Source organism: Gadus chalcogrammus, chromosome 21 (genome assembly GCF_026213295.1).
Source record: "Gadus chalcogrammus isolate NIFS_2021 chromosome 21, NIFS_Gcha_1.0, whole genome shotgun sequence".
NCBI lineage: Eukaryota > Metazoa > Chordata > Actinopteri > Gadiformes > Gadidae > Gadus > Gadus chalcogrammus.
The window spans coordinates 13,214,898-13,238,698 of NC_079432.1; the positions used below are offsets into that span (position 1 = coordinate 13,214,898).

The 23,801-nt window shown below is 41.8% G+C and overlaps 3 protein-coding genes across 3 annotated transcripts; all 3 read left to right on the plus strand.

The window, feature by feature from the left end:
• The first annotated feature begins 4,056 nt into the window (after positions 1–4,056).
• nus1 (NUS1 dehydrodolichyl diphosphate synthase subunit) lies at positions 4,057–9,715 on the plus strand. The gene is made up of 5 exons (XM_056581708.1): positions 4,057–4,655; positions 5,573–5,701; positions 6,928–7,080; positions 8,639–8,738; positions 9,148–9,715. Exons 1-5 carry the CDS (start codon positions 4,286–4,288, stop codon positions 9,236–9,238), a joined length of 843 nt encoding a protein of 280 aa, XP_056437683.1. The 5' UTR covers positions 4,057–4,285; the 3' UTR covers positions 9,239–9,715.
• A 1,205-nt stretch (positions 9,716–10,920) lies between these two features.
• Positions 10,921–13,162, plus strand: LOC130374677 (uncharacterized). Its single transcript, XM_056581608.1, has 4 exons — positions 10,921–11,568; positions 12,180–12,321; positions 12,456–12,693; positions 12,947–13,162. The coding sequence occupies exons 1-4, from the start codon at positions 11,278–11,280 to the stop codon at positions 13,053–13,055; spliced, it is 780 nt and encodes a 259-aa protein (XP_056437583.1). The 5' UTR covers positions 10,921–11,277; the 3' UTR covers positions 13,056–13,162.
• Positions 13,163–18,017: 4,855 nt separating this feature from the next.
• On the plus strand, positions 18,018–23,583 carry si:dkeyp-114g9.1 (uncharacterized protein LOC555399 homolog). The gene is made up of 8 exons (XM_056582049.1): positions 18,018–18,310; positions 18,396–18,675; positions 19,372–19,491; positions 20,435–20,690; positions 20,911–21,004; positions 21,471–21,652; positions 21,871–22,040; positions 22,859–23,583. Exons 1-8 carry the CDS (start codon positions 18,044–18,046, stop codon positions 23,041–23,043), a joined length of 1,554 nt encoding a protein of 517 aa, XP_056438024.1. The 5' UTR covers positions 18,018–18,043; the 3' UTR covers positions 23,044–23,583.
• The last annotated feature ends 218 nt before the right edge of the window (positions 23,584–23,801 follow it).

Below are 23,801 nucleotides of genomic sequence, written 5' to 3' on the forward strand. Positions count from 1 at the left end.
GGGTAACTAGAACTCACCCAGCAAAGCACAAACCACCACCGGAAAGTAAAATGTCATGCATGAATCATATCCATTTCAAGAGACCGATATTAACAGATCATATGAAGCTCACTCAGAGGTTGTTAACACACAACTCTCAGACCTGAGAGTCATGAAAGAGTTTTTTAAAATAAGCTAGCCATAAAGGTTTCATCGTAGGGCGGGAGGTTACTTGATGCCATTGAGAAGTGTTGTAATAACACACCTGTGGTTGATCTACGATAATGCAATGAGTGCAAAATCTGAGGCATGATGGATTCCCCCAACCAATCAGGGAGGCCTTTTAAAGTGCGTCTCGGGCGATTGGCTCACAGGCCCCCTAGTCGACGGACATCTCGGCCACTCTGGTCTTCTTCAGGTTATGTATCTATGTCACTTGCAGTATCATGCGAATGGTGCCTCCCATGTAAGGAGAAAAAGTACGCTATGCAAAAAACAGGAGAACCCCGTGTTGTGTGATTGGACCTTTGTTCAGTTCTCAGATCGATGAAACAAAACAAGATAAAGGTTGGATGGGCCTTAAAACCAGACAACATTTTGTTGCTTTTATTGGTGCGGGGACAAAGCCTGAAGACGCACGGTTGGTCGAAATGTGGCAGCAAGCTCCAGAAATCATCTGGTGGAAATACTTTTATTACAAAATAAGTGATTTCTAGATAAAGCCAGAATAGTCTTAAAACTTAGCATTTCTTCGGTGTTAATGCATGGATGGAGTGAAATTTCATGAAAGGACAGCATGTGGGCATAATAATAAATAATGGGTGTCGCAGGTCGACCTCTTTAATGACCATCACATTATTACTGAACTCGTAAAACAAACCTTTCGTGAATTTCTGTAAGCAGAACTTAAAGGGAATTCCTTTTTTGTGCGTTTGTCTGGGTTATGTTTTAAATATTCCAAATTAACTTAATCTACAATATAGTGGTGGGTATGTGGAATAGTTAAGTGTAGTAGTTAATGTGGGGTAATTAATTTTGGATGGTAATTACAAACACATACTAATTAAACCACACACTCCAATGAAACCACACTTCGTCACAGCCCCTCCCGGCGGCTTTGCTGAATAAATGTAATAGATGATTCATTCCCTCGAAACATTCAATAATTTTTATATTTAGTATAATGTCTAAAAATTGCATTCCACACCACATGACCACCAGGTCATATTCTTCTTAATTTATGCCACAGTACAGTCTTCATTTATTCTGCAATATGCCTCCACGCGTGAAAACAGTCTTGAATATAACTTGACATATTTCAAACCTATTCCTCAGCAATATTAACTCGTGAAATATACCATGGACCTGTTCCTTACTATATTTCTATGACCTTTGTCGTTGCTTATTAATGACCTAGTTCAGGTAAAATTCAGGTCTCTACATTTATGTTCTAACAGCAGGTCTCTTTTTTTGTACAGTTTATAACCCTTTTATCTCTTTCTGTGCTCTGGTGTGCGCTGAAGCCATGGCACAAAGACAACCCATCACAGGCTTTTATGTGAAGCAAGAGGGCTATGGACTGGTTCAAGCTAAATAATTACTTCCTTCTTTTGACAAACCAAATAAGCAGACCTTGCTGTATGAAACGTTACGTAACAACGAAAAGTAGTCCAGACTTGGAGAGTAAGCGTTTATTCATAATATTGGGCACCGAATGTGGAGGATGAGTGCATAATGCATCAATGTTTCCTGGACCACCAATCTCCTGTCATCGTGTACTTTACAGTTGGGTGATTATTATGTTAAAATAGCGCATCAATGCCTATTTTCCCTGAATGCCCAAGGGGAACAGACGGGACGTTACAGAAGTGTTTTTTGTTTACTTGAGGAGCCATCTTGGACATGTATACAGAAAATAGTGGCAGACCATTTTGAGCTTTACTATATATTAATTTATGTTGCCTAATGTTGGTGTTTACCATTCCAAATATGTTTTTTCCAAAGTGTTGACTTGATTTAAAGGAAAACCAAAACCCCCCTGTTGTGGTAGACAATGTTTCTAAGGGCGGAGCTATAGTGCTGTTCAGGGTTCTGCTCTCTTGTACAAGCCCCTCCCACGCTACAATTTAGATGTGGGGTCGGGCGGTGTACCCCAAAAATGGCCAATTACGGATAACTCCAACAAAAGCAGGCATTTAACCCATCCAATCCTTGAAACTGTAACCTATCTGTAATAAGTAGTATTAGGGTATGGTTTTCCTTTTAAGTTGATAATAGCAAGTCTTAATGATGTGTAATTGAAACACACATTATTGTTCTGTGTTAGAATCGACGTTGATTGATTATAGAGATTTTTTAGGTACATGACTTTATCTATGCAATTTTAAACATTAACCAGCGCAGGTCATGTGCAGGCAAATACAATATAAGGTATTCTCCTGTGCCTTGGCTGTCATGGCTCTCAGTCAATTGGAATTATGAATACTCTTTCATGTCCCCTACTGCATAGTTTGAAAACTATCGTGCTTACATGCTGATGTGTATGTTATAATTCCTCAGTCTTAAGCTTCAGTATACCAACTTTAACATTTCGCAAAATGTTTTTACTGTTACAAAATGGTTATATTGTAAAGATTATTCTTGTTCTTTTAAGATGTTGAGGTTGTATAACCATGTCTCATTGTAGACATGGTTATGTGGTTAATCGAGAGGAATCAATATGATTGCTCAAACATATGCCCAAAAGATGCTTAACAACAAAGGGAAGATCAGCAAAGCTTTGTGGTGAAGCTGAAGAATGTTCTTGGTGGTTATTGCACTGCAGATTAACAATGTAACTTGTGTGGGTTTAAGTCAATGATAAGTAAATTGATTAATTGGATGCCTAAAGCAAACTATATTCTGCAAATGACTGTATGAAGCTTGTAGGGACACGCAATTAGAATATAATCATCTACCTTTCAGATCAGATCCATTGTAAGGATAAAGAATAATGTTTTTGTTTTTTATTATTATTATTTCCAAGGATATTGTACCACTCGTTATCTTTTGGTTTCCCTCTGTGTTATTTTGTCATCATTTTGGTGGTAAATGCTTTTCCAATCTGGGAAGCAATGCTACCAAAAGCTCAAAATCAAAAGACAAAGTATTGGGCTGGCTGTCTCAATGCACTGCTGGCTGTTTATGTGGACTATACATAACGAAGCCAGTAAATGGCTTCTGGAATTTTATCTATAGAAATATCTTGGTCATATTGTATTGTTTTAAGCTTGTTTATGAATGCCAAAGTTCTATTTATATACAATGATATTCCTAAACAGTATTAACAGGTTTTGTTTAGTTTATGTTTTTTCAAAATGTAAACAGTTTGTTTTGGGTTATTTGTTAAAAATAAATATTTTTTCTACAGTTCGAGTAGTTTATGCGTTTGTTCAAAGAAACAGGAAAAAAGCGTCTTTCATGTTTGAAAGATATTCACGTAATGCAGGCAGAATTAATGATGAGACTTTCTAAAACTAAATTGAAGTAAAGCACACACTCAATGTTGTAAAACCCTAAAATGATATGTATTACCATCACTCTCGTCCACATTAGTACTTTGAGCAGAACCTAACATCCACATCTTATCTCAAGATAAATTTTGTAGCTACCATCATACAAAGTGAACCAGCCTGCTTTCATGTTAATTAGCCACAAAACCCGCTCCTCCTAAAATGACTAATAGGATTTGGTTCACCAATCTTTTTTATATGCTGTAGACAAGCAATCTGATATATTTAGCCAATATGTGTACCGAAGAATTGTCAGCTGTAGTCAACTTAGTCAACTAACTTTAAAAAGTAGATAAGCAGATTATAAAGAAACGTATAGTTATATCCCTTTGATCCTTGTTTTGGAGTAAACACTGCATTGAATTTCATAAAACGATATTCTGGATGCGCCTTCTCTTCAGACACAACACAGACCTAATGCATGTTTTTTTAAGACCCTTCTGCCTGTAGATGGCGACATTTCGTTATGTTGGATGTAGCCATAGACGGGTCCTACCCACTTTAGATCCATCGTCCAATCACAGAGGTACATGTAATCGGCCTGAGTTCATAGGTTAAGGGTAGCAAGGTAAGGAAAAAATGGTAACCGGCACTATGAGGTTGTGAGTAAACGACAGCCATGATTACAGCTCATTGAAATGGCTCGCATCAAAGATCGGATTTAATCACCACACCGCAGACCTAAGTCGTCTGTGGCTCCGACGCCGTGTGTGACCGAAACCCACGGAGAACCGCGAGGAAGGCGCGTCGGCTCAATGGCGCTGGTCTACGAACTAGTTTGGCGTATGTTGCACGTCCTCCTCCACATCCACAGGACGCTGGTTACCTCGCTTCGCGTTTTACTCAGGAACTGGAACGGACAGACGTGGAGGCGGGCGGTGGCTGCGCTCCTCACGCCTGCCAGCCTCGCGGGCTTTCCCGACAGCCAGAAGAAGCTGGTCCTGGAGATCAGCAAGCGAGCTCGCGGTCGCTGCTCGCGCCCGAGCGGGTGTCTCGTGGAGAAGCTCCCGGTTCACGTCGGTCTGTTGATCGTGGAGGAGCAGCCGAGCTATACCGATATCGCCAATCTGGTGGTCTGGTGTATGGCGGTCGGTATCTCGTACGTCAGCGTATATGATAATCATGGTAAATGTTTTAAAAAACGCTAATATCCATTGTGTTTTGGCCTAAAGGTAATGCTAGCTGAGGATAGTACATAACTGCCGGCTAAAGTTTTTCTATATAGACATTTCCCATATTGTGAGCATGTCGTGACAGTATCTATCCATCTATCTCCATCGACGCAAGTCTATCATGACCTGGACTTGTTTTTACGCTTGTCAGTGGGACACAGTATGTCTATTCGGCTACAGTGACTTCAACATATCCTCCACATCGCCCTGCAGAGCGATATTCTGACTGCTAATGCGTAAATCTAACGCCAGAAGAGCCAGAACCAGATCAGGAATGGTGCTCTTGAACGCAGCCCCATGTGTGAGTCAGTAACGGCACAGAGTGTCACGGTGGTCGGTCACCTGTTTAGTGATCAAGTGGAAAACTGAGGTAGATGCCAATCTAGAGGTTTTTACATAATTCCCGTGTTCGGCAGTGCTTCTGAAGATATGCCTTCAAATGATCTCGGTCTACATGTTGCCTACTTTGTTTAGCAATGGTGAAGCAGACATTTCAATGAACAACATTAGATTGTCTCCATGTTTACCCAACGTTTGCCTTCAAACATGGCCATTATCTGCTCTTCTAAGCTGCTTTTAACGAAGACTAAATGATGACGCCTTTATTCGACTGGTGCACCATCATTGCTGTCAGTGGAAAGCCCGTCTGTCTAGTTTTGGCTTTATTCTAGTCAAATTTCGGGCAAAACAGTGGCACTAACTGCTGTTTTATGGATTTAAACATTCGTTTTACCCCTGATAAACAAAGTAACCACTGGTTGTGGGTAAATGTACATCTTACTCGGTTTTTTCTCTACGACCCAGTGATGTGCTATGTTTTCAACAATAATGTTTCTGCAATTCCTTGATATTTTCCTTGTTCACCTGCAGGTGTATTTCGGAAGAACGACACTCTGCTCCTTGAGAAGATCGTGAGGCAGCAAGACCTGCTAGGTCTGGAAGACTCAAAATACAATGTTGAATTCCTTAGCAATGGGAATACCGTGCACCAAGACCAGAGTAAGGATTCACTTTTACTATAGTCATCTAGGAGATGCTTTTATCCGAATAAACCTGCAGTTCTTTTTTTTCTTTTTTTTTGTCATTAAAGGTTAGTTAGGCATTAACAAGTTAAGCATCTTGCTGAACTATTTTGGCTAGGAGTACGACTGCCTGACCACTCCTATCACAGATGAATCATCCTGGCAAGAAGGCCGGGGCCAGGGGGATGCAGTGGAAAGAAAAATTCAGCATAGCTGCGTATGCTCCCATTGTGTTTACTAAGCAAACAAAAATAGCAAACAAACGCATATTAAAATGGAAACCATATGATGCAATGCAAAAAGGTACACTATTTTTTTATTATAAAAAGCTGTTAATACTACATTTACTGAAGATTGTTTATAATACATTTGTTTTCAATGATCTTGACCTATATTTGTTATATTATTGTACATTTATACACATAAAATAAAAATCCACGTACCATAAGTGATATGATATCCACAGGTTAAAGACCTGATCTAGCCCCACATGCTCTGTGGGTCACCTAGTGACTCCATTGAAAACGGGGCAGAATGCCAACTTTGTAGTACCTATTTCCTGGGTCAAAACAGGTCTTTGAAGATATGCCATGGAGCGGCATTGATTTTCTTATCTAAACCAGCTTGTTTGTTTAGCTGGATGAAAATATTTAATTCTCCTAGAATTGTTGTCAGTTTTTCTCAGTTTGCAACAATTGAAATGATGGCCGTTCCCTGCTTTTCTTTGTTATTTGAAGCCAATTCCTGTCACCTTGTCCATCGCAATTGCTGTCAGGCATACCTGCTAATTCATGTCAATGCACTTAGCCACCTGAGACAGTTTCTGAAGTATAATGTATAGTGAAAAATTTGTTTTTTTTTGTGTTTTTCTTTATGTTCTTTCAGTTTGCAGTCTACTTCCCTGTTTCAATGAGATAATTTGCCCCAAAAATTATTAATTCATATACGATACTTATATTCAATGACATTACGAGAAAAGAAGAGTGCTATAAAGCATATTATGGGAAAAAAATCATTTCTTCATCTATGTATTATACACACCCTGCCTTATTTTGTGCAAAGCATTACACATGCTCCTTTTTGAAAGGTTTAACCTGCCATGTTCAGGATTAGATCCTTCTGTTTCTGTCTCCAAATACCTCTTTTCTTGTGGAGGCAGGGTGAATTGCCTTCATATGTATTCCTCTTCTCTTTCCTTGTCAGTTGTTTCCGGCCAGCCGGTGGTGAAAGTCCTGTCCCCAGAGGATGGGAAGCAGAGCATTGTTGAAGCAGCCCGGCGCTTCTGTCGCACCGTGGAACAGAAAGAGAAGACGTCTAAAGATATTGACGTCCCCATGTTTGATGCCCTGCTACGAGGTGAGCTGGAGCCATAGGTGTTTATCAGAGATGTTCATCCTAGTTCAGCTAAAGGTGCAGTGTGTAGAATTGAGGGCCATCTAGCCAAATGGATTTGTCAGAAATTGAATATAATATGTATGTTTTAATCAGTGTATAATCCCATGAATTTAAGAATTTCTTCACACTAGATGAGCCCTTTATATCTAACTAGGGCGCAGGTCCTCTTCCACAGAGCTTGCCTTGTTGCACCGCCATGTTTCTACAGTAGGAAGGAGGAGGCATGTTATCCCCATGGCTGCAACCCATTTGTGATACTTCTTTAGTACCTTCATTGTGTAGTAGTTACAATTAGTTTATGATAATGATTTATATGAAATAGGCCTATCAATCTTTCAGTTTACGTTGGCATTCAAAATGAAACGGTTGCGCTACAATTGATCACATGTTATGATAAGCGACCTTTATTCATGTACCGCAGAGCAGGTAAACATTGGCTTGTAGCACTAAATGCTATCGAGGTTAATGATCAATGCATACAACAGATGGCGATAAGATAGATATTATAGGTCTATGAATGTAGTTCACAACTATGGCTACAGTAAGAGGACTGGGAGTTATATAAACAGACTGTCCAGTAGACGCGCTTCTTACCTTAACCGTGCTTGGTTTAAACAGATCTATTCACAGCAAAGAGCCTTCACAAATCAACCGTGGTGCGGTTAATATAAATAATTTAAGGCTGAATAATAAATGACACACCTACGTTCCTTTTTGATTTTCAAGTTTATTAACTGACTGAGATGTATATTATAAACCTTGTGGCCTTTCCCTGACAAGATATTGGACTGTTGTGTAGTAAATGCATCCCTCTGTTATATGTTATGGTTATTTAAATAATCTAGATTTATTTTTGGGCTTATTCAACATTTGAAGATGTATACGATTTTTCTAAAAGACAGACAGTTTTACGAAATCTCAGTATGACGAAAGTCGCGTAAATAGCAATATCCTTCCAACTGGGAAACATGCAACCCTTCTTACACGAGTGTACAATGACAGAATGGCTTGCAGCAGTGGCTATGGTTCACCACTCTGTTGTTGGAAATGGATTGAGTTTCCTTTAGTAATCTGGAACCCACCATATTCATGTGCTGGAAGCGAGATCCAGACATGGCTCTGAGCCACAGCCTCATTTTAAGGTGTTGCTGCCGGTAATGCAAGCCAGCCACAAAAACAACCCCTTCCTCTTTCCACCGGCCTCCCTCACAATGTTTCTCTGCAATTGAGAAGTGCTGCAATTTCCTGACATGTGACTGACATGCAAGGTGGTTTCCCAGAACACATCAGTGCCAACATGCCTTGACCGGTCAAAAAGGTCTGAAATCGGAATGGGCTAATTGAGGCCGGCACATTTAACTTTAATAATATACTGTCACAGGCTCAGCTCACTTCTCTCACTGAAGGCTGACGTTGGCTGTCATTTCAAACCAATTACACTCATATTGTAGCTCTTACATTTTACCGACGGCATACTTATTTCGGGTATATCCAACCTATAAAAAAACATTTTTTTCAGAATCACAGAACATCCCAGACCCGGAGCTGGTTATGAAGTTCGGCCCAGTGGACAGCACCCTGGGCTTTCTCCCGTGGCACATCAGACTCACTGAATTTGTGTGAGTATGCAGGGTTGACCCTGGGTAAACATTGGGCTTCGGTGTTGACACAAGTTTACGTGGGAACCAGACAAATCTGCGAGGTCATGTTTGGTTTCCTCTGGGATAAGTGTCTGCTCTGGCCCCCCTCCGGGTCGACGGCTTTCCAGCAGACCTGGTCCGGGTCGGTCCTGTCGCAACCGCTTATCCAGGGTGGGTTTGGTACGATGATTGTACAGGGAAGCGCCCCATGGGAGCTTCGTTGAGGAATCTATATAAACAACCAAGATGGCTGCCTCAGCCCCAAAACAGTGTTATCTGTATTTCATAGTGCTTGAATTCTCGCTGAAACAGGGGGTTCCCCGACACTCAAGTGGCCCTGTAAACCCAGCAATTGACATGTCAATACCTGTCCTGTCTGTCTCTCCAGCTCCCTGCCCTCTCACGTCGATGTCTCCTATGAGGACTTTTTGGTCGCACTCCAACGGTACTCCACCTGTGAACAGCGGCAAGGCAAGTGATGGGAGACGCAGCCTGCCCCCCGCCGTCAGAGAACACGTGGCCAGAGGGAGGAGGACTGGGTGGGGCGCCTGACCGGGATGCCCCCATCGTTTCTTGCCTCCTGTGCTCCATACCCTTCATTGCCTTCCATCGTGGGGGAAAACGTACACTTCAGCGGATTGAGACGAGTAGCCAAACAAGTGTTTTCATACATCATCTACCCCCTTCCATAAACTTGAGATTTTTTTGTGATTTTTATTCAAAGCTTTCAAGAAGATCACTATGCATTAAAGAAATTAATAATGCAAAGTTTCTGCATTTCTTAATGAGCTTTGATTATTTCTGATTGTTGTGATAAATTATTGTCTCATATCATAGTCTTTTGATTAAATATAACTGTTCCTAATAAATACAATTTAGGAAATGGAAGTTCCCCTCAGCTGCATCCATTTTAAACTGCTAGGCATCAACAATATCTATAACGATGCTAATTGATAATATTAAGATAAGGGGAGAGCCACATCATTAATTGTATTATAAAAAAGCAATCATATTTTTGAACTGCCTAATGGCGCAATCAATTATGACAATTGTATTTATGCTTAATCTTGAATGTAAATAATGATTCATTCTGATTAGAATGATCATAATCTCCAGCACTTGTTGCACTATGCTTAGCCTGTGGTGGGCGGGTGTCACTGGTTCAAAGGTTAACAATATTGGTGAGGTTGACTATAGCCATAGTGATGGGGGTGAGACACCCTGGCGGATAAAGCCCTCGTCCCTGACCTTGTAGCGGTCGGAGATTCGTCTTCGCTGGTTGCTCTCATCCCGTCCAGCCAACTGTAGGACTAATCGGAGGCTGTCGATCTAAGATGTGGTTTTTGATTGATTGTGCAAGAGAAAGAGAATGTGTGCGCACTCTGCTCTTTTAGACTTTATCTTTCAATAACATACGCAAATTGCATTTTAATACATGTAACAAGCATTATCTGCAACAAATAAAAGTCACTATTATTAATCCAAACCTAAAATCAGGGTAAGGCCTTGTTATGGTCCAAAGAACACGTTCAGCCCGGCACATATGGGGTAGGGCTAGGCCTACTTCAGGTCAACAAGATTTTGCCAAGCGTTTAGTTATTTTCTTCTGGTCAATCCTGTCCCTCAGGGCCCTTTAAGCGTCATATTGAACTGAAAATAAATCATTGATTCTGGGCACACACACAGCAAGGCAATTATTAGCTTGTTTAACTAATTTACGGAATTAACTTGTCAATCCCAGTGAGTGCTCAATAATTCAACATTGAAATCTGGGGGAAATCTTGGCCTAGGCCTACTATGTGAACATGTCCAAGTCCTGAATTAGCACGGTGGTAATGAGTCTTCAATTTCACTGGTAACCAATAGCTTTGTTATAGAATATGCTGCTTGCTTAAAAGTTGGTTAGGTTAAAGGTCCCATGACCTGAAAATCTCACTTTATAAGGTTTTCTAACATAAATATGAGGTCCCCTAGCCTGCCTATGGTCCCCCAGTGGCTAAAACTGGCTCTCCACCTCAAGCTGGTGTAGTGAGCGTTCTGGCGCCGATTGGCTGCCGTGCATCACCCAAGTGGGTGCTACATATTGGTGGTGGTTAGTGAGGTCCCCCCTTCACTGTAGGCGTCTTTGAGTGTTATTAATTATTATCGTTCTTCATGTTTAACCTCTGTTTTTCTTTTATTCCTAGTCTGTTTTACATAGTTTTGAATGATGACTTTATGCTCTGTAAGGTGACCTTGGGTGTCTTGAAAGGCGCCGCTAAATTAAATGTATTATTATTATTATTATTATTAAAACTTGCGTTTGGTGTAAAACGAGCACTAGCTGTTCTGCTCGCCTTTGAATAAACGGAGGCTCAAGTGCGCTGATTTGGAACGTCTGTAATTAGGACGTCACCAAGCATCTCGGTTCCTCCCCTTACTCTGCCTGGCCCGCCCAGAGAGTTTGGCACGCCCATAAGACAATGAGCTAGAGACCGTACGATCGCCACGCTGTCTTTGCCTGGAGTGGAGAGACATCATGGCTCCCAAACAAATCTATGGCCGGTGCTCAGTGCTCGGATGTGAAAGTAAAAAACTAAGTACATTTGTAGCTCCTTCATCCGAGTCTCTGAGGAACCAGTGGGTTCATTTTGTTTTCGCTGGAAATGCGCCGACACGACTTCCGAAATGTGTGTTTGTGTGCGCCAAACATTTCACCGACGACTGCTTCTTCAACTTGGGACAATACAGAGCTGGATTTGCTGAACATCTGAAAATTAAGCCTGGATCAGTACCAACTCTCCCTGCCCCAGCTACAAACCGCGGACAAGTAAGTAAACTAACGCTGTATCATGTTCTAGCTTTACTGTGTATGAATACCTTGCTTGTTCCCTTAGAATGTGGCTGTAGCTTTAGCTAATGCTCACCATACTACAAACTAATACAGCTGTCTTTTAACAGCTACGTGACGCAGTAGTTCTAGCCTGAGACACGGGGCCTGATTCCCAAGTTAGCCTTGGTGTTCTTTATCATTGGAGACAGTTTAACACATTTCATTCAGTCCTTCTAGTTGCAGAGTTCGCTCGTGCTAGGCTAGCGCACGGCAACAGGCAATGCTAGCCTGGGAATAAAACAGTTTTTCCCACTCCACAGTACACCGGAGGTAAATCAATTATAACGCCAGACTATAGATGTAAATGTCTGTGTTGAATAAAGTTAGAAATAAAAGTAACCTTCCATCGCATGAATCATCGCATTTTGAGGGACTATTTTCTCGGCAATGGAGCTGGTAACCTAGGGATCAGCAATGCAATGCAAGGTTGGTATTTTCATAAATACGTAGGCCTACTCAAGTTCTCCCCTTCACGCCAGTTTCAAATCAATGGGTTGTTAGCAGGTTAATACATCGAGTACTAATTGGATCTTGTTGTCTCTACACAGGCCAACACATCGACTGATTACATTCAGCTGCATCCCTCAAGGGATGTTGCATGCCAGACGGACCACGTGGAAAGTTTGAAAACGCATACTGTAGGCACACAGCTATCCTTTAGGACTTTGCGGAACCACATTAAAAGTGAAGGTATCTACTTTCCACCTTGAGTACATTTACTTTTGATGTAGTTACTAGTGTTCTTTATTCTGGCATTTCTCTTTGCTTGCATTATGTGTTTTTTTTCATTTGACTTGCCTTAGTAAAATTCATTGTTTGCACAGGTGTCCAGGCAACTGTCTTCTGCAAGGATTTCGGTGTTGGGACATCCAATGCAGACCCTTTGTGCCTGTCATCGACACCAGTAAAGAAACCATCCAAAAGACCTCGGGTAGACCTTGAGGAAGAGCTGGAGGCCAATCCATTGGAGGGCAGCTCTTTAGTGGAAGCTTCTAAGGGACCGGATTCCACTTATGATCCTTCTGACTCCATCACAGCATTGTTAGACTCTACACTAAAGTCGTAAGTTACTGAGTGTGAAGATATATCTGTGGCTCTTGAGAACTTTCATAATTTCTATGAATTGTGTGGCATTCTAAACATAAAGTATAATCTCGGTGAGACTGTTGTTGTTTATAGCATTACCTTCAGGATTATTTATGTGCATACAAATAATTAAACTAGCTGAAAACAGGGTGATGGTTTAAGGTACAGTCCAGATGAAAGCTCAATCAGTTTAACACAAAGCGTTTCCCTTCTTTGTGGTTTGATATAGAGAAGATTCATCCACTGCAACACCAACGGCAAGAAATACATGGTGTACGAGAGCTGCATCATGGAGTTGTTTAATGCATGTCCAGTCTGCACGAGGGCATGTGAAGTGACAACCCAAAGGCTGGGGACATTCCTGTCTGTGAAGCAGCAGTGCCCCCATTGCACATTCGGAAGACGCTGGAATAGCCAGCCTATCCTTGGGAGCACGCCAGCTGGAAATCTGGCACCTTTCTGCCGCTGTGTACCGAGTGGTGCATCTTTCCTAAAAATCGAAAAGGTAAATGATGTGCAACTGTAAATGTGTGACTGTGAATTGCTTCAATATAGATCTAAATACATGTATTATTTATCCCCCCACACCAAAAGGTCTTCAAGGCAATGAAGCTACAGTTGTTTCGGTATGAAACATTTCGCCGCTATGCCAAAAGTTTCATTGAACCAGCAGTTATTCACCAGTGGAAAGTCCTAAATGATTTGAATCTGCAGCGGCTAAGTCAGGAGGAAATGGTGATACTTGGTGGTGACATGAGAGCTGACTCTCCAGGTATTGATACTTAACTGAAATAGTGCATTTTATACAGGTGTTCAATATTGTTTGAAGTTAAAAGAAGTGACCTGAATAAAGTCAGACATAATACCAAAGTATTGGAGGGTGATTACCACACTAATTTCCCTATTTTAACAAAAATAGGTCACTCTGCAAAGTATGGGAGTTACATAATGATGGATCTCCATACTAACGCCATTGTGGACATTCAGTTGGTCCAGGTGAGTTGTCAAAATGGATATTGTAAAGGGGTTATTGGTTGTAATTTCAAAGTCTAACATGCATATTCTATTAATATATATTTTTTCTGTGTTAACAGAGCAACGAGGTTGGTGGTAGCGCCCATATGGAGAAGGAGGGACTGAAGAGGAGTCTAGCCTTACTGGAGTCGCGTGGCGTCCACCTTGACTGCATGTCACTGATCGCAATCCTAAGTACAGAAGTTCCTCCGGGAGAGAACGTAAACCAATTGCTCCGATGTCTGGCACCTTGCAAAAGGTATGTTTTCTCCAGCCTTTTCCTTCTTTGATTTGTTAGTGATATCCTTTTGGTTGAGAAGGACCTGATGTTTTGAAGCTTGCGGTAAAGCTCCCATTTGGTTGTCCTCATTTTTAAAATTGTGACACTGAGTAAAATGGTAACAAATGCTTTGAAATTATCAAATGCTACAATCGAGTAATCACTCAGTTTATGAGTATCTTAACTAAGTGGAAAGTACTTTGCTCTCATTGAAGGTATTTCAAAGAAGCTGTTGGCAATCAGTATGCAGAAAGACTGTGAGAAACTCAAGAGTGGATGTCAAGGCATCAACAACCACATATACTGGGACTGCAGCAGGCTCTACCTCCGGGCCAGAGAGAATCGCAAAGTGGACCTCGATCCTGAACCATGTTCGAGATGTCCATGTCATGAAGATCCTCTTACCCCAACGTGCGAGCATGCGATCCGCCAGACAAGTGACCGGAGTAAATGGCTTCAAGCAGGTATTTCACCAATATACAGGCTAAATGTCAAAACAGTGAACAGACAACTACAGTTATTTAGTGGCTTTCAGAAATGTACCAGAGGACATGGTTGTAGTATTCTTTACTGTATGGGTAATGGTTTTCTAATATCATATTTTCTTATCGTCTGCAGCAACTCCACACTTTCTCCACAGTTGGAGACGTTGCTGACCAATAAAAAGGGCGCTGAGGATGTTGCAAAACTGAATGCCCACCAACCACCAAACTTCATCTTTGGAGGCTTTCCATGCGGTTATTCTTCGTTTCGCCCCCAAAAATGTTGTCTTTCCCTTTATTGGAAAGCTGTGCAGGTTAAAAAAAGTTTACTAAATACTTTTTGGAATTGTAGCCTAAAATATCTGTAAATATTAACATGTTTTGTCTTGTATACTTCCAGACTCTACCTGGCTGCTATGCATTCAAATCACAATGGTGGACGACCCACAGGGCCGAAACAAAGGAAGGAGTACGAGGAAGCAAAATCTCCTTGCAAGGCTAGGAAGGGAGGCCAATCTAAACCACAAAAAATACAGCAGACTTTGGTAAGGGGCAACATAAATTAAAACGACGCATATTTGGATTTCTAAATGTTTTTCTCGAGTGAAAAATAAATAAATACAAAACAAAGTAACACAAGACCCAACCACAATTGTAAGAAAAACAGTGATTTACGTACAGGTTACGTTGATGACACATGGATGTCAATTTTGAGGAAGTCTTTCCCAACACTACGCCATTACACGGAGGCCCTGTTGGAGATCCATGTCCAAGAGCCCCTAAACGGCAGTATGAGAAGCTGACAAGGAGGGCGGTCTCAGCAGCCTTGTGTCAAGGTCAAAGGGGGGGGACGTTAAAACCGGACCTAGTGGCCTCTCGCAGGAAATCAACGCGATACGCAGGACCACACAAGCTGGAATGACAACCCGGATACTGCGGTCCAGGAGGCCCCAAGCACCAGCTCACAAAGGAACGATAGGAGAGATACCTGTAGCGACCTGAACAATTGATTCAGAGTATTAAGTCTTGCAGAGATTTATCATTGCTTTGTGTTATGAAAATAAATATTTCTATGCTCCTATGGCTGGTTTGTTGTATGAAGAACAACTTCATTTATTTTATTAAATTCTGTAACCATGCACAACTTACTTGTGTATTCTTCTCAAATTTAGAGGGACCATAGTCGGCTCTATAGATTTGGCTGGCATTCTGAATAGCAGTAAACATTTAGGCAGGACCGGCTCCAATCCAGGATGGTCAACCATTCACGTTAGCTGTTCGACCTCCCGTAGTCTTTAACCTAATTAGAATTTGAAAGGGTAAGTTATTTTTAAGCATTTGTCAAATGAAGAGACAAAGTAGTTCCCAATTTAGTCGGAGAGTGCTACCTGCGGTATCGCCATGCAGCAAATGTATATGGTCGGCAAATTTCCACAACCGGCAACCTACCATAAAAACTACATGTAGATGGTAATACTGGCAGAGTCTGACATAGTGCTCGTGTCTATAGCTATACATATGACGTGGGAAAGCTGTTGGACGGAAACTCACGAGGGTAACTGCATGGGGTGATGTGTAACATGACTTCAATATAGGTTGACATTAACCCATTAAATGAGACAGGACTTCTCTAAACTACAAGATGACTATAGATGCGAATATAACGTAACGCTAGCCAATCAGCAACTTAAAAGCAACAACCGTAGGCTGCGTTAGACGATAATAAATAAAGCGCATACATAAACAAAACCAACCCTAACAAGTACCGTATCCAGACCATAATAAATTACCAATTCAGGGAGTCCTGCTGTAGCCCCCGATGGAGTACAACTCTTCAGGGCTCGTAACAGGTGTACAACGAATTCTGCGACCCGTCGAAATATGTGACCCCAGAGGGCGCTGTTGCACTTTTTCTGCAACATGCACGAGTTTGAAGCTAGACTCGGAATGGGTACATTCGTTTTGTGACACCGGGCATGTGTACCCATAGGATTTTTTTTTGTACTTTGTGTAAAACATACTCACGTTTTGCGTGAGCAAAACACGTTGTGCTTGTGTGCGGGGTTTTGGCATGAATCTAACTCCATAATAGACATCTTATATGATAGACGGAGCATCGAATGCTACCTCCTACTGGCGCTGACGAGACGCGGGGCCGCCATCTTGGAGTGGTCATCCGCTCCACTCAGTGTAATCCGTTTGGCTGGAGCAATGAACTGTCAGCGCATTTTATTAATCATACCTCACTGAATACCACTGATTTTCATGCCGTTTTTTGTCATACGTGTAGCTATGATAAAGGCCACATGGTTTGGCGTGTTTTATTATTCAATACTAATTATACCAATAGTACGGTAATGTTAAATCTTGCTTGTGAAAAGTAATCCCCCGATTCCTATTATGGATTGTCCGCCGATTTGAGCAGGAATACGCTGAACAACAGCCCGGCATCCTGTTTCTGCTGCTGTTGCTGCTCCCGGTTGACCACTCCAAGATGACGGCCGTATTTCTCGCGTCCCAGCAGCCAATGCTCCGTCTATCTGTGTGTATGTGTACCCATGTATGTACCCATTCCGAGTCTAGCTTCAAACTCGTGCCTGTTGCAGAAAAGGTGCAACAGCGCCCTCTGGGGTCACATATTTCGACGGGTCGCAGAATTCGGTGTAACAACGGATCCGATTCTGAGTCAAACTGAAAGGCTTGAACGACTGGGTTTCTACGAGCCATTGCGATGCATCATGCAACCACCGTAAACAGAGCGCACGTGGCTGCAAGCTGCTCAGGGCCACACCCCCACCCTCCTCCTTGACACGCCCACCGAAACAGCGCATTTGGGGGAAGCTCAATGTGCGACTGGCTCGGAGTGGCTGTAACTCTGCACCACGGCTGAATTTCGGGAACGTCTTTTAATACTGTGTTCCCCACTAATACCTATATTAAAGAATACATAAAATAGCATGTCATCGGACCTTTAAGATCTGGCATTGCGCCCAAAGGGAGTTCGTTGCGCTGTCGTTTTTTAATAGGAAAATGCTTACAAAAACTCATTGCACCTTTCTTGTACTTGTTATAAACTTAAAATAGTTTGGATCCTGTCATTGTGCGATGTGGTTCATCCTATGCCGTGAAAGGGTTAGGTATCATTTGGTGCGATATATAAGATTACCATGTGACAATTGTTTTAAATACATTTTAAGAAATCATGCACATCTTAATTTGAAATTTGGGAATGGAATAAGCATGTCAAAAGCATTCTTGGCATGATTTGCCTGAATGGATCAAAACTTATTGAATGTCCAGGAAGTCATCATGATTAAGAAAAATAACAAAAACACATAAATAAATTACTTATTTTTTTGTTGAGAAAGGTCTATATAATACTCGATTATGGTAGCAGTTAACGCCATACCACATTTACTATGATTTTTTGCAGAATTATTTATTCACGTTGACGGCGGATGCCACCCCTTCTCAATTATGCGAATGGTTCTTTCCAACAGGTTAAATGCTCTGGGACAATTTAACGCTCAGCAGCAGGTAAGTGGCAGACATGGCAGGACAGGTCAGCGCGAGCACGGGGGCTGAGTTACACGAACAACTTGCGCTCTTATCCACGACTTCAGCCGAGGCTGAAGAAGAGAATGACATCTCTCAAAGCAGTACTGGAAACTATATAGGGATCCTCGATTTAAGCGATGAAGTTCTCCTGCTTATATTACGAAAGCTAGATCCCACATCACTGCTGAGACTCGGAGCCACTTGTTGTACCTTGTTTCGAGTTTGTTCTTGTAACTCTCTGTGGACTAAACATTTCCAGGTAAGTGCATTCTCTTTCATAAATCCGTATCTGCCCTCCTTCAAAAGTATGAAGGCACACAATCAACAGCATATTTATCTTACAGGGCTCATTTGAAGTCTCCCTCGCTGCCCCTACTGCCTGCTCGGTTCCTGCCAAAGAATACTTCCGCCTGGTCTTCATGTGGAAGACACTGTTTAAAAACCTGCACTGTAACCGCTTTCTCCAGGAGAAACTCTTTGCAAATGTACCCTATCCCCCTCATCAGTACTGGACCCAGTGGCTTGTTCTTGAAGAAAGCGTTCCTCTCCCCGTGGTCAGGCTGCCCACAGAAGACATCCAGGCGATCTGGGGGATTGGCTGTGAAGCTTTAAAGCAGGTTGAAGGTATGCCAGGTATCTTAATTGCCATCACTTATGATCAGGCTTTGTTCACACAGATGCTGCACCAAAAATGTAATCTTATAAGAAACATTTGCAGCAATGAGTAACGATATATAAGGACTATGGGTCAAGTAATTCACAAAATCGAATTCATTATCAAGATAAGTGACTCTGCCAATGACTTTTTTTTATGTTGGATGAAATATTTGTTTTATATAATTTATAAAGTAATGCATTAGTGTTTTACGGAAATTACTGTCTTAATTCCTTTTTGTTTTGGAAGTCATGCATTTCATGTATATAGGTCTGTCTAAAAAATGGAAATGCGGATAGAAGGCGATTCATTTTAAGAGCTATTTTAGTTTATAGAAGCCATCAGTCAGTGATTGGGGAGTGAAATGCGCTCTGATAATATGTTCAAGTGGATGCTGCCTGCCTCAGCAGTTTTTTTTAAATGTTGGCCTGCTCGCAGGCTTACTTCTGACCGAGGCATCTCTTTAACTAGTTATGGGATCATTCTTACCTGTCAATGAGGTGTGTATTGCTGGACTTCTCGATGGCAGGGGCGGGAACGTTGAGTTAAAAAAATCTTGTGCTCTTCACCCCCCAAATCTTCCATAAGGCAACTTGACTGGCTAGGCTCAGTTGCCAAATATACAGATTTGACATTGAATGCTGTTTTCTCCACATTTTCAACAGTTAAAGAGGAGGACAACGACATGAAGTTTGAATGGTGTAAACTTCATGGTCTAGCCTGTGAAGCGCATGGGGATGTTTCCAAGGTCTTTCATTACGTCCTCAAACAGCAAGAAAAAAAGGGTAGGTAGCATGAAATGTTTTAAGGGGTCAGTGACTAGCCCTACAAGCTGTTTGAAAATCCTGTGTTTTAGTGAAATCACAAGTGAGTGTCCATCTTGATGATGGATAGATAAGCAACATTTGCTAAAGTCTGGGTAGGTTGGTAGAATGATCTGTATAGTTGGACAGTCCCACTTATGATGTCACTAAAACAAAACAAAAGGTAGTTATTATTTTATTTAATAAAACTTGCACCTGGTGACATAATATCACTCCATTAAAGGAGAACTATTATGGTGTTTTCCCAACAAGTAAACATGGAGTTCCAGAAAAAAAAAAATCCCCTGTTTCAGTCCCTTCAGAATGCGCTGTTTCTGGTGTCTGTAGCTTTAATGCAATTAAGCTAATGCCCATTGGGATTGTACTCTGGGAGCTGAGCTGCCGGACTGCCGCCGAGCTCCTCCCGTGCAGGAGATGCCAGCTTCGGCGGTAGTTCAGCTCCCGGAGTACACTGTCCGGCAGCTCAGCTCCGGGAGTAGGCCCTACAGTCCCTTTCTCCTCCTCTGGACTGCCGCCGAAGCTTCAGCGGCCGCCGGAGCTAATCGCCCGCAAAATCTTAGATATGCTCTGATTGGAGGGAAGTGGGAGGTAATCAAGTGTGCCCCCTTCCTACGTAGGAGGGGGCGCCTGATTCGCTCGTTTGGTAACGGTAGGTGGGGTACCTACACTTAACCTACAGCTCACTCAAAAAAATCACGTAGACTATTTTCAAAATTTGTATGCGTCTGGGAGCACCAGAGAGACTAAACCCAGGAAAATGTTTTCATAATATGTCCCCTTTTTAAAAGTAATTCGTCAAGTACCCAGACGGGTCAGCTGAATTGTAGCTAACTTGTGAAATTGATGACTAGGAAATGGTGCTATGGTGTATTATACGCATTAATGCCCTCACGGCTCCCTTTAGATCATGAGGACCTCGAGGCCATGTTTCACCAGTATACAGGGCTCCGTTTCCAGTGGCACTTTAGCTACTGGCTCTTCAAACAGCCACCCCCCTTCAACCGCCAGCTGCACGCCATCTTCCTGCAATGGCGAAAGCACAACAAGCGCAAGGTGTCCAAATGGGCGGCTCCAAAGTGTGATGTGGAGTACCTGGCCTCCCTGCACCCAATCACAGCAGATTACTGGAAAGGAAGGTTGGCACTTGGAGATGAGACAGTCTCGAGATGGTGCACATCATTTTCTCCAATCACTTGTTTAGTAAGTTTTACTGTATAGCCAAACTGCATCCTGATCAAGCCCCAATGGCATTGGCAGTCTGTTGGAAGGTGTGCCTCAGGCTTTCTTTAACCTCTAATGGTGACAACAGTTGGACAAGACGGACGGGCTGCTATGTTTAAGTTATTCTTATTTAAATAATCATGGTACTTATTTCTTTCCAGGCATCCAGGTGATAGAGAATTATTTTTCCATGTGCAAATCACTGGTGGCCTGGATTCTGGGGCGTGACTGGGGAAGGCTGAAGCGCAGAAAGGTATAAAATGTAGACGTCAGTCAATTAAAAGCTGAGATTTTTCACATTTGCGGTGGGAATCGCACAATTTATGATTCTTGGTTCATGATTCAATTCTGAATCGGTTCCCGACTACAACATCACGAACGGCAAGGAGATCATGTCAACCAGTGGTCACAAGCAACCCAATAGATATCGCTTCACATTCACAGGTCAAAATAGAAGCAGTAACGAGATGGTCCTTTTAACATTGACTCAGAATAAACGTTCAGCTGATTAAGATTTGATTAAGGACAATTTACTAGTTTCTTTATTGTTTGGAGATGCCCCTTTCCCAGCAAGTTCAAGCGAGTGCCTGTGGCAAGATGAATGAGAAAAAAAATCTTAATGTGCTCAATTGGAACAGGACCTTTCAGTTAGTTGTGTAAAGATGAAATGCAGTCGACTTGTTAATAAAGCTGTATTTGTATGTTCATTCTGTGTTCAGGTGTACGAGGACACCTTGGATGGGGTGTATCTTGTGCTCCGTAGAGAGGCCTGGGAAGGACCGGTGGACCACCAAAGATTCTGGGAGGTGGCAAAGTCCCAGATGAGCCGGGTTTGTACCCTGGAGGAAACGGCCGCAAACTATGTCAACTGGAAGATGATCGAGAACCTGCCTTACTACAAGTAAGCCTTGAATGTTCAAATCCATTTACTTGGCGGGCACAATGTATAACTGAATGGAACGTAAATTATTTGAGATTAAATATAATTTATTTATTCTCTGAACATCGTGATTTATACTTTTCCAAAAAGAAAATATGCCAATTGTTTTTTTTTTTAAGACATGCGTGTTTTGGGTGGATCTATCTGTGCTAATGTGTAATCCGATTCACATGCTTCAGGCTCTACATGGTGTCAGGAAACGCAGTCTACTTGGGTCATCTTCAAAACTTTCTCCAAAGGAAGCAGCTTGTTCACAGCTGGATCAATTTGGAAGACAACGCCTGGGTTCGAAACCTGCTCCCCGAGGACCTCTTTACAGTTCTGGAGTATCACAGTAAGATCAGCCAAGGTGCGTATGAACCTTTGAAGATGTCGGCACTTGCATTATGTGGCCACTCAATTACTCTACTGTTCAGTACTAGGTAGAACCCAGCAACGTGTTTACGCTCTAAGTACAGGTCACCTACATTCCTCTAGCTTTGCTCATGGCAAAGGTCCTGAATTGGTTCCCTCATGTTCACTGTTCCGTCATTGGAGTATACATCTGTCTTAAGATGTTGAACTAGCATACAAGTGCTTTTTATCACGTGGCATTATCCTGCTGGAAGTAGCTATTTGAAAATGGTTGACGACATGTATCGCTTAACGACACCATGAGTTGTCTTCACCATCTTGGCTTATTAACGTATTGTTCAACAGTATAGCGGACTTGGTAGCTGGTGAAGATGTCAGGCATCCACCCTTGGCCCATGTGCCCTGGTACATTAACACCTGTGGCAAAGGCTGTAGAAATGGTGCTAATGAAAATATATATCATACCAACACTTCAGAACGGCTTTATCAATGCCACTTTGTAAGCACTTGTAAAAATTATGTATAGTGGAAGTATATATTATATATGAAATAGTCAGACTATGCAGAAGGGAGGGAGGGGGGGGGGGGTAGATGTTAATTAAACTTCTCATACCATGACCAGTCAATCCTGGGGAACTCTGAGCAAATATATAGCAGCTTTTAAACGGTATCTAGCGTTTTTAGCGGTTCTTTTTCTCATTTAGGTACCCAGGGATTTAGTTGACTTTATAAAATGTAGTATTGAAGGAACACTTGGTTCTCACCTAGGCTTTATTTGTTGGTATTGACTGATTATTTATATCTTCATTGCAGATTGCCTTCATGGAGATGGAGACCTGGCCCAGCTGAGCAGACTTGTATGGCTGTATCTAAACTCGGGACAGCTTCTCTACTTGGAAGCAATTAAGGGGCTGGTACTACAACACGCTCAAGGCTGTCTTTCCTACTTCGATGAACTATGTCCATTAGAAAGTATGAGCAACCTCATTGTTCCCTAGCCACACAGGTGGCCTTAAAGCTCAATAATTAATGAGCCAAGTTTTAAGGTTTCCCTTTTGGTGCTGAATCTTGCACCAGAATATTGTTGTTTGCCCCCCCTATAACTCAATGTGCATGAAAGAACCAAGGAGTACAATTGTATTTAGACTGTTACACTTGCACGTAACTAATATTTTTAGATGAGCATTTTTAAATCTTTTTAACTTTTTAAAAACATCATGATGCATTTCTTTTCAGAAAGTGGCAATCTTTTTTACTCAATCGCTGTTTATGATAAGCATTTTTTTATAATGGCAGGTGATTTTATGATTGTGTAATCAAAAGGAATTATTTTGTGTTTGCTAAAAAGAAGGTTCTTTAGAACCCTTAATGCTGCTTTCTGCGTGCACTTTCACAGGAGCTATTTTTCATAGCTTTCATGTAACTTTTACAGAGATAATTCAACATCAAATGTAAACCCTCCAATACTGCTGTTTTGCTTTGTCAAATAAAGCGTATTTTATTGAACGGAACCATCTAGCTAAAGTCAATTTTTTGCAACATATAGACTAATCATGTTGTACGTTGGTCTGTTACTTATTCAGCAATTGTAACTTAAACTAATTATTTGAATGAAATGGCCCAAACTGAATAGACTTGGATCACTAGGGCACTGCAGGGCTATTGGCCACTACTGCTGACGGTAATTAGACCGGGAATGACTGCTTACTTCTTGAGTGCCGGTGGCTAAACAGTATAGACATACAGTAGTTGGTAG

Excerpts from the sequence above, each read along its gene's own strand:
- si:dkeyp-114g9.1 (XM_056582049.1), top strand. The coding sequence starts at position 18,044 with ATGGCAGGACAGGTCAGCGCGAGCACGGGGGCTGAGTTACACGAACAA. Across the intron at positions 18,311-18,395 it reads TGTGGACTAAACATTTCCAG|GGCTCATTTGAAGTCTCCCT; the intron begins GTAAGTGCATTC and ends TTTATCTTACAG. Across the intron at positions 19,492-20,434 it reads CAAACAGCAAGAAAAAAAGG|ATCATGAGGACCTCGAGGCC; the intron begins GTAGGTAGCATG and ends GGCTCCCTTTAG.
- nus1 (XM_056581708.1), top strand. The coding sequence starts at position 4,286 with ATGGCGCTGGTCTACGAACTAGTTTGGCGTATGTTGCACGTCCTCCTC. Across the intron at positions 4,656-5,572 it reads CAGCGTATATGATAATCATG|GTGTATTTCGGAAGAACGAC; the intron begins GTAAATGTTTTA and ends GTTCACCTGCAG. Across the intron at positions 8,739-9,147 it reads ATCAGACTCACTGAATTTGT|CTCCCTGCCCTCTCACGTCG; the intron begins GTGAGTATGCAG and ends CTGTCTCTCCAG.
- LOC130374677 (XM_056581608.1), top strand. The coding sequence starts at position 11,278 with ATGGCTCCCAAACAAATCTATGGCCGGTGCTCAGTGCTCGGATGTGAA. Across the intron at positions 11,569-12,179 it reads CAGCTACAAACCGCGGACAA|GCCAACACATCGACTGATTA; the intron begins GTAAGTAAACTA and ends GTCTCTACACAG. Across the intron at positions 12,694-12,946 it reads TTAGACTCTACACTAAAGTC|AGAAGATTCATCCACTGCAA; the intron begins GTAAGTTACTGA and ends GGTTTGATATAG.